Source organism: Opisthorchis viverrini, assembly GCF_000715545.1.
Source record: "Opisthorchis viverrini unplaced genomic scaffold opera_v5_5, whole genome shotgun sequence".
NCBI lineage: Eukaryota > Metazoa > Platyhelminthes > Trematoda > Opisthorchiida > Opisthorchiidae > Opisthorchis > Opisthorchis viverrini.
Window position 1 is genome coordinate 258,330 of NW_008751661.1, and position 10,733 is coordinate 269,062.

Consider the following 10,733-nt stretch of genomic DNA (forward strand, 5'->3'; position numbering starts at 1 on the left):
TAGAGTGATCTTACTAGCGCACCCAGTTTCGAATGAGAAATAAAGCTGAGAAACTTATCACAAAGGAATGTACTCACAAGGCCGCGGAAAACTCTTTGACAGCCCACGACCGGTTTTGCCGTTCTTGGGGTCCCACATATTCGCTTCAGTCTCTCGAGGACTGCGGCTATCTGATGAGCTCCAAAAAGCGCGAAACCGGTCCTAGGCTGTCAAAGAGTTTGCCGCAACCTTGTGAGTAGTTTCCTTTGTGAAAATACACTGCAATATCTGGAATATCTTATCAACTGAAACATGAGGTGGCCTTTGAACAGCACATTCAATTGCAGAAGACCATCAGAAACAAGAGATTCAGCTGAGTTTCCCGTGAGAGCCAAACTGATTTGCAAATGAATGTATCTGGAAAAATTCTGCTAACTAACCCACGCTGTAGCTACCATTCAAATGCGCCGACCAAATTGGTCTCTGTGTGTGTGTTTCTGTCAGTCCAACGTGGAACACAGCAAATTAATTCACGTTATTGAACCCAGTCCCCTCACGAAAGAGACTCACGGGACCGTTTCCTTCACCGGACTTCAGGAATTTCGTTTCAACCACCGTCAAACAGGACTGCGACCAGAAAACATCAAATGTGTTAATTCCGCACAGTCTGCCTCCTACACTTACTGTCAGAACTACTCACAGTCGAAGCCGGAAACCACAACATGCTAGCGTAGCACGTTCTCACGGCTATGTGAATCCCCTAACTAGTTCGTGCATGTCTCTGTACTTGCATATTTGACTCTACGAAGAGCTTCAAAAGAATCCGCCTGCTACCAACAACGTCTTAAGACAATCTCTCCGTGGTTGTGATCAAAGACATGAATAAAGATTTACTGCACAACACACGCACACATGGTGACTATGCAGGTTTGTAGTACGTCAGTGTACGCACACACATGCTGAAAATATTACTCGCTGTCACTAAAAACGATTTGTACTGACCACATAATGAATACACATGAATTCACAGATCGGTAAAAGCGGATGTTACCTACCAACTGCACCAGTGGATTCGTAGGACGAGAGTTCTCCAGTTGAAAGAGACAGAAGAGCATCACAGGACGAACCGATAGAGTTCGTGTGTCTGCACACACACACACACACACACACACACACACACACACAGACACCGGTATTCAGGTCACAAGGATGCAAAGTGCTTATAACTCTGATGCTAAAAGTAGTGTAGTTAGCACTTCTGGTTAATGAGATGACCTAACAGAACGTAACATGATCCGGCACCGAGTGTCCTGCCTCTCAACGCGGACTTAAACATCTGTACTGTGTCGAGTGTATTGGACTGGGAGTACTTGGTGTTTTTGAGAAAACTCAACGAGACATGAGCGGCTTTGTTTTCGAGACCTAGGGTCACTCAAACGCTTGGAGTATGGCCTAGTTCACTAGATGACCTGAAGAAGGCAGTACAAAGACCCAAAGCAGAAGTACGTAGAGTAAAATACTTACTCGAAAATTGCTAGTTGCAGTGCAGTCGGTATTTCTACAACACAGGACTGTGCCTTTTCGTACACTTGCACTATAGACTCTGTTGTCTACATGCTGCAACTTAATCTTTTTGGCAGTACTTTACAAGTTCTGTGCGTGGTGCATCGAAATGTTTGCGCCACAACAAAGTGAATCGTGGCACACTCGGTGACCCGACTCAGACCATCAAGTGATTCAGTAGTACTAGACGACAGGTTCCTCTGGAACTGCGAAGCACAACAGTCCACAGCTCAAGGAGCGCATTCTTTGGGAATCCTTATACAGACAGGAGTTTTACAAGACGGCTCGGGACTATTTGCACACCCGCATTCAAAGATTCCTACATGATGCGGAAGCCATCCAGATGATCTCCCTTAACAGACCAACTAAAAGTCCGGGGTATTCCACTGGGGTGAGGCGAGATGGCCCAAGTGGTTAGAGTGCAAACTTACTGACCGGAAGGTCCGCGGTTCGAACCCGACCTCTGCCTCTCGACTTCCGTTTCTAGGCTTGGGCAACCTGGCAGTATCCCTACCCTCATGCTTCCTTCTGGTGGCATGGCCGCTAGGCACCAAAAGGGTGTTACAGCTGAACGATTATTATTATTATTCCGCTGGTGAAATGTTATTCATATACTAAAGCGATCTTCTCCAAGGAGGAGATCCTCGCAGATGAACCGACTGCATTTCTTAAGGTCTTTCAGTTGCCGGTGCAGTTGTCTCTCTCCAGAGGCCCAACCAATATCACCCCTGAGAAGAGTCCACTTACGGACGCTGTATTTGCTAAACCCTCCTCTCCTCAGAACAGTCAGTATGCTGATGTGATATTGCACTACTTGACCGACTATTGTTCGGCTGACTGACCAACCTAACAGCAACCAGAGTGAGATAGAGATCCAAAACTGACGCAGGAGGTTGGTCAAAGATTGACCCGTGTCCTTCATGTGACCAAAACCACACGATGAGTAGTTTTCTGCTGACAGCTGGTGTGGAACAACCTGCAGGTGTTAACGGAGGTGAACACACAAAAAACCGTTCACAAGTGAAATGCGCCTAGAGAATCACTACGACCACCTAACAGAGTAGACAAAAGTCGATCCGCTGACAGTGCTACCGCCAGATGGGAAATTAGTATGCTTTTCTAAGCCCTCCTGTTTGAGTCACCATCTAATACATAACCGCAAGACAGTTGGGAGTCACGGAAATGTTCGCTAAGCACATACATCGACAAGTCAATCACCATATTTCCCGTACACAAATGGGTACGTGCAGTGACATAGTAGACAGTCGATATTCCCGAAGTTAAGGCATGTTGACATACCAGGTGAGGACAACATGTGGCGGTCAACCTGTGGACAGTAGCACTTCAAACGGTAATCACTTTGGTAGGCATGACTTCTCTTACAGCAGGTTTGTGCCTCTGATGCTCGACTCTTCGGATGCAGAAAGGAACTGTCTCGACATTGCGTATTATGTGTCCGATAGAAAGGAGAGTTTCTGCAAATGCCCTGAAATGTTATGGAGATTTAGACACTTTCCGACGAAGAAAACAGTGATCCGAAGATTTGAGCAGTAAACTGTACTCATAGGTTGCGTTGTGTTGGCTTGACGTGCGATTAGTGTCTGTCCAACCAGCAATACCACATCGGGTTTTAGGGAGGCAGACTGGATACCACTTGAACAGAACGCACAAAATAGTATAATAATCCGAGTACGTTCGCTGCCTCTCCGCAGGCGCGTACAGCAGATAACAGCAGATAAGCGAACAAATCGGAATGATGTTCATCAAATAAGTCTTCGAACCATCAACACAACAATAACCGGATGATTGGTTGCGGCTCACCGGTGCTAGTGCAGGTCATCAACTCTTACACTAGACCATAAACGCAAGTTGAAAAGGGATGTCGCATCCCAGTGTTAACTAATCGCCGTGGTAACTATGCGCCAAATGAAGGCACGCGACTTATGAACATATCTACTACCATTCGGTTCAGCTCGTCACGTGTCACACGTGGCACGTTGCCCACGCCGTCAGTTGCATTTGTGATAAGCGGCCGCCAAAGGTTAATATCCAAGGCTCTGTTTATCTTCATACCTGAATGTGGGTAGGATTTTTCGGCATAATGACTTTATTGATCACGACTGCGAATAATGGGAGCAAACACATGTCTAGCGGCATTCCGCAACGTGGATTGAGACAAAAATCGAGTGATCTACAACGGTCAAAACCCTCTACGGCACATCCTCTACTTCAGCGGGGAGTGACCGAATATTTTCAGGCCCCGTCAGGTTCTGTTTTTGGTTCCTGTAGCCTGCAGATGAACTTCAAGTCAACTTGGTCTCCCGTATGGCCCTTACGCGACTACTCATACTGTTCCGCCGCGTAGGTTGAAGACTGGACGTGTCACAAAAATGGATATTTCTACGTTCTCTTCATAGCTGCCACTGGCTCGCCAGTAGATTATGCAGGGGGGGTATTGAAGTTGCGTGTAGCAGGAGTATGGGTTTGGATGTTCCTAACATCTCAGAGCTGACAGTTCGAGGGGGAAATTGTGAATGATGCATAAACAAAATCCAAACCACAACCGCCACTTTACTAAAAATTCTTCATTCAGCTGTATTTCTCGTCCAACTGAATATACGTGGTTAAATGAAAAAATTATTTGTCCCTGGATGGACAAATAATTGGAAGAAACTCCCACGGTCCCTAATCACCTTCGGCTAATCAACCTAAATTACACTAATTGGCTTAATTCCTTAGGGTGGATCTTATCCAAAATGGTCACGTCCTCAAGGCAAAAATTAAAGTGTCCTCCATAACCAACATAGCAGTTAATGTGTGTTAATGAGACCACTAGTACACTAATAAATATTCGGTACTCAGTGGGATTCAAACTGAAGGCAGATGATTGTCGTGTCACGTGCGAATGGAATCTGTCCAGTGTGTTTCGTTCGGTGGTTAGTTTCAATGGCGTCTCTGATAAATTCAAAGGGCTGTAAGTGAAAGGATGCGAAAGACATCTTTCGTGGTTTCCGGTGGAAGCTGTGAGAAGAAAGATACTAAGTTTATCAGTCTGGATGAAGTCTCATACTACAAGAGAATGCCCAATTTTGGCTGGTTTTGAGCAAACCCTTTCTCCTAATGTACCGAAACTACCTGCCGGTATCAACGAGGCGAAGATTCTTTAACTGACCTCTGCATGACGCAGAAAAATTAGTACTATCATATTCCATAGATTGCCGATAAAACCTTCGAAGAGGGCTTGGAAATCCAGCGACTGCATAACACAAGTTTTAAGCTATCTCCCAACGACCAGTAACCTACAGTTAGTTCATGGTTTCTTGCCTAAGACTTCTATCGACAGCTCTTACTCACTGAGCAGGACTGTATCTACAACTAGCTAATGTGGCCGTTTGCATGTGGGCGCACATATCCTCACGGATCCGGCAACGATGTGCTTCTCTTAAACTCTTTCAGCATTCACCAAGAAACAGAGAGTGAAAGGTAACCCTGACTGCGTGCCGCACAGCTTGAGAGAGCCCATACTGTGTGCCAACCATTCTGCTTCTCCTGAGGGGTAAGTTGATCAGAAACACGAACCTTTGGTAAAGATCCGTGTGTGAAGTTGTTGGTGGGCTCACGAAGAACATGGGATCCGATGAAAGCTTGAATATACAAACAAAACACGCCATCTTCAGTGTAGAAACCTTCATCTGAGCTTTATGTTCTTCGTGTGATATTCACAAATCGCATACGGCATACACACTTCCACTGCAGTCTTCACAACGACATTAATATAACCAGGCCCATATGCGCAGCGATAAGAAACATAAGAGTGTGTTTTCTAGTACAACTGATTCTTCACACATTGCCCAATTTTAGTAAAGATTTCCCCACATAAATGAAGTCAATCTAGGTTGAAAAGCGGTGCGCAGCTGTTTTATTTTGTTGGGAAACACCAGCAGTGAATAGCTCACAAAAACCCAGGGAGCCTTGGATCTGCGACCTCCCGGTAGGCAGCTTGAACAATCAACCGTTTGGCGAAGAGCGGCTGAACAGCAGTGTGACTGACTCGCACTTAGACAAAACATAGTAACATTCATCTTTCAATCATGGAACCCACATCCAGTTATACCTAGTTCGAAGGCTGTTTTCGTTGCGGAATACTGTGTACACTTTTGAGTGCATTATGTCGGCTCTGACTGCGAGACGTTCGTATTTGGGAATGATCATACATCCACATCCCGAAGACTCCGAAAGGAGGAAAGCCATACAAACACCACCACTAGGCTCGTGGTATGTGGAGCTGGAGGGCCCAGTCACTGAATCTCACTGCAAATGAATGTAGTTCAGAATAGCTAAATCTCTTGGTGAGGACCACAAAAATTGAAATACTGGTGCAAAAATCAAACTGTCACATCGACCGACGACTTGTACATCTTGACGGTAACAGCAGTCAACTGCCGGTTGACAAGCTGTCAGTTGATTGTCGTTATCACGCAAACGTAGTATCGTGTAATCCAAGGCACAACTGTTGCGTTTTTGTCGTTCAGATCGATTTATCAAGTTTGTATGACAGTTTGAATGTGGCGGTGGAGGTATTCACTACAAACAGTATCTTCGGCGAACAAGATTACTCGTCGCACAATCTTAATCGGTACGCACCCGAGCGAACTGCCCAGTCTCAAAGTCAGTCGCATTTGGAAACGACGGTTGACTTCTAGGAGAATTGCTTTCAAGAGAAGCGCGGCTATCTGGCCTTGAAAGTAATGCATTTGCTACGTTTATGTGGAATTATGTTAAAAACGGGGAGAGGGCCACTCGTGGGGCTAGCTGGATAATGGACATTTCTCCCGTTAGGCACAAAAGACGCCCAGTAATAACTGTGACGGGAAAGATTTTAGGTTTGTCGGAGACATTCCTCTTCGAGCCGGGCAACCTGCTAAATAACTCAGGCATACCTAAAGTTTTTCGTGTCGTGTGGAAACACTGTCATTTGGGTACGCCTGAAGTGAAAATGACAACATTATGTGGAAGTCACTAATCAAATGTTACACTGACTCTGGAGACCTCACGCGATGCAAACGATTGCAGCCTGTCAACATTTCTAACAGCGTTGAAAAGACCAAAAGCGGTTTTCACCTATTGAAGGAATTCTCAGAGTAGTTTTGTTATATCTGCTGATTCGCCGGCCTGTGGTATCTGCTGCTGACCCGCTCCAGTGCCTAGTGTCGGAGAGAAAAAGGCTCACGGAAGGGAACACAATAGCTAGATTCCAACAAAGTGGTTGCGAGAGCGCGAGTGCGTGCGAGTGCGAAAAGTACAACGGCCTGAAGCATTTTATTGGAAGGACACTGCCTGAACTTGGTCCAATGCTGACGCACGCGGTCTGGCTTTGGTACGAGGCGGCGACGTGCTGCATATTGCGGAGGCGTTGTCTGACATTGATCAACGCTGACTCGAGCTGACTGGGTTTGATGCAAGGCCTTGACGCGCTGCATATTGAGGGGGCGTTGTCTGTCTGGTCAACATCTAGCGGAGCTGAGAGTCTCCGTAGATTCCGGGCATGCAGTGGTTGCTTTCAGGAAGCTGACCTTCCTGATAAGTTTCATCGAAAAATAAGGAAGAATCAACGAGCTTAATGGCCGTCAGCACTGGCATCAGTAGAATGCACGTCCGCATCATTATAAGAAAAGCAGCATGGATTCCAATAATGAAACTGTCCAGTTTTCAGAGTAAAACTATGTCAAACGACAAAGTGGAGGCACCGAAATTAGAATTTACATAAATGACGCCGAACACCGGCTGCATTTGGCAGTCTTAACCTGCTGGCTCATCATGTATTCATTTCAAGGTAAACATTGCGCGACTAGCCAGTGGCGACTAGCAATGATGCGAAAAGTGTCAGATACACTTTTCATTACATTGTGCGGCGAGATGGCTTGATGTTTAAAGCGCGAAGGTCCGTGGTTCGAAACCGACCTCTGCCTTTCGACTTCCCCTAAGTTTGGGCAGCCAGGCAGTATCCCAACCCTCGTGATTCCTTCTGGTGGCACGGCAGTTACGCACCGAAAGGGTGTTACAGCTGAACGACTATTATTGTCGTCACGAAGAGACTGAACCTTACAGTAGTGTGACGGTTCTGTGCCTCCTTGACCCACTCAGCTATATTGGGTAGTTTACATGCGGCAATCACAGAATCTCTCATACCAGGTTGGCCAGTAATTAGAGGTCTGACCCTGGCAGTATCTCAGCCCACGTACAGCCATGACGGTTACAACTGACAATATAATCATGCCATATTGGCCGTCACGTGGTATCACCATCTGGGTCACCTTACTTGCTGCGTACAGCTGACGTCTCTACTCGCCATTCATTACACTGATTTGTAGCTTCTCTACATCCAACTTTAGTAACAACCCTTAACACTTCAAAGTCTGCTTTCAGACCCCCAAAACCGGTCTACTTAGCCGCATTTAATGCTCGTAATGGGGCAACAGGTGTCTTATGTTCGTATACCACTCCTGTTTGACCACCAGCGTGGAATACAACCATGCATTTGTACGAGACTGCTCTTCATTGCGCTTTTCAGGTCTACGCAAAACGCGCACACCTTGCTTAACCATTGAGAAGCTAGTGGACCAGTGCCGCACGGTCCGATTTCGGATGTAAATGACCATTGGGAAAACATATCCCAAGCGCTACTCAGGGCCGAAACTTCTGTTTGCGGTACAGCCAAGCCAACCCCATTCAAACCGTGGATCTCTGATAGGACCGTGTCTTTGTAGAGAGCCCAACGAAAGATTCCCGCTCACCACAAGCACAACTCTGCCTGGCGCATCATCCAACGCCAGGTGAAACTGAGTGCCCTTGCGAACCGAGAAGCTTGGTGGACCCGAAAGGCCGAAGAAATGGAAGATGCAAAAAATGCTGGAAACGTCCACCAGCTGCTCCACTTGATTCGCTCGACTGGTCCTCGGGAGCTTCTTGTCAGTGAAATTATCGGGGAGCAGAATGGCTCCCTGTTATCCAGCAAGGTGAAACATGTAGACCTATGGGCACGATACTTCAAATGGCAATTTAGTTGGCCACCTGAATTCAACAGATAGGTGGAACGTAGATATGGAGCCGCCTTCAGGTTCAGAAGTGTCCGAATGTATTTCTCTACTCAAACGTCAACGTGCTGCTGGTCTCGAAGAATTTCCACTTGCTCTTTTCAAGAATGGTGGTGGATTTCTCAGTTGGTGCCTGTCTAGCCTAGTTGGGTCTATCTGGGAGAAGACTGTCCCAGACAAGTGGATTGAATCGATAGTAATGCCCATTTTCAAAAAGGTTACTCTCCGTGAATATAGTAACCACAGAGGTGTTAGTTCGATGCCTGTTGCGACAAGGCTTCTGGCGTCACCGATTCTTTGTCGTCTTACGGTGGTACGTGAAGCTCTTGACTCGTGAGGTTCAAGCGGGATTTCGACCTGGTAAAGGCTGCGTTGACCACACATTCACACTCCATCAGGTGTTAGAGCAACGTCACATGTACAGGTGACCCACAATCTTGATATTCCTAGACTTGACGAGTGCGTTTGATTCTGTCGATCGATCAGTGCTGCTAACTTCACTTGCTTAAAAGGATATACCCCAGAAGTTCGTAAACATAATTCGATCCCAATATTCACATACTTCTGGGCGGGTGAGGGTGTATGGTAAGCTCTCCAAAAGCTTCCCTACAAAAAGTGGTGTCAGACAAGGAAGCCCACTCTCCCCATTGTTGTTCAACTTCGTCATGGATGAAGTAATGAGGCGAACACTGGATGGTCTTCAAATCCCAGATATCCAAATTCTTACTGGTGAGAGCCTGGTCGATCTGGAGTACGCAGATGACATCGCCCTCATCTTTGAAGACCATAGTGAAGCACAAGCCCTGTTAAATAAACTGACCACCATCGTACCATCTTTTGGCACGCGCCTTACACCTTCAAGGTACAAAGTCCTGCTTCAAAAAGTGCCATCTGTGAACATATCCCTTACAATTCAAGGAGAATCACTGGAGATTGTGGAAAACTTTACATATCTCGGTAGTTGTATTAGCTCTGACTGAGATGTGTCTGATGAAGTCTGTGCGAGAATCTCAAAGGCATGAATCATGTTTGCTAACTTGCGTCATTCGTGGCGTCAAAAAGACATCTCACTAGCAGGCTAAAATAAAGGCTGCGTTGTTGTATGGCTGCGAGACATGGCCTCTGCGGGTAGATGATGTGAGGCGTCTTCAGGTTTTCGACGACGGACGCCTCAGAAGCGTGGCTGGTTTCGGATGGCGTCAGCAGATTAGTAACGCAGTGATTAGAAAACGGGTATTTAGTTGTGCAGCTGGTAATTCGATCAGGGAAAACATCCAACACCATCATTTGCAGTGACTCGGTCTTGCGCTACGCATACTGAAACACCATCTACGGAGACGAGTATCGTTCTCTATACCGCCTTCGGAATGGCGCGAACCGCAAGGTAGACGATTTGGCAGAAGGGCGTGAGTGAGATTACGAGAAGTTTGGGTGTTGTTGGTGTCATACGCCTTCCAGGATGGGGTCCCCGTGACCCCGTCTGTGCTTCGCTGGAGACGTTGCAAGAAATGGCGGCTAACGTGCTGCTGGTCTCGAAGAGTTTCCACTTGCTCTTTTCAAGAATGGTGGTGGATTTCTCAGTTGGTGCCTGTCTAGCCTAGTTGGGTCTATCTAGGAGAAGACTGTCCCAGACAAGTGGATTGAATCGATAGTAATGCCCATTTTCAAAAAGGTTACTCTCCGTGAATATAGTAACCACAGAGGTGTTAGTTCGATGCCTGTTGCGACAAGGCTTCTGGCGTCACCGATTCTTTGTCGTCTTACGGTGGTACGTGAAGCTCTTGACTCGTGAGGTTCAAGCGGGATTTCGACCTGGTAAAGGCTGCGTTGACCACACATTCACACTCCATCAGGTGTTAGAGCAACGTCACATGTACAGGTGACCCACAATCTTGATATTCCTAGACTTGACGGGTGCGTTTGATTCTGTCGATCGATCAGTGCTGCTAACTTCACTTGCTTAAAAGGATATGCCCCAGAAGTTCGTGAACATAATTCGATCCCTATATTCACATACTTCTGGGCGGGTGAGGGTGTATGGTGAGCTCTCCAAAAGCTTCCCTACAAAAAGTGGTGTCAGACAAGGATGTCCACTCT

At 46.6% G+C, this 10,733-nt stretch overlaps 2 protein-coding genes across 2 annotated transcripts in view; one reads left to right on the forward strand and one right to left on the reverse strand.

The window, feature by feature from the left end:
- T265_00485 (hypothetical protein) overlaps window positions 1-10,733 on the reverse strand; it is a gene marked incomplete at both ends in the record, with an annotated part of 75,498 nt that overhangs the window by 19,957 nt on the left and 44,808 nt on the right. The window lies entirely within an intron of this gene.
- On the forward strand, window positions 1,737-6,987 carry T265_12563 (hypothetical protein; the record flags this gene model as incomplete). The annotated part of the gene is made up of 3 exons (XM_009164387.1): window positions 1,737-1,955; window positions 2,030-2,137; window positions 6,751-6,987. Coding segments are annotated over 3 exons (561 nt in total), but the record flags the coding sequence as incomplete, so codon positions are not given.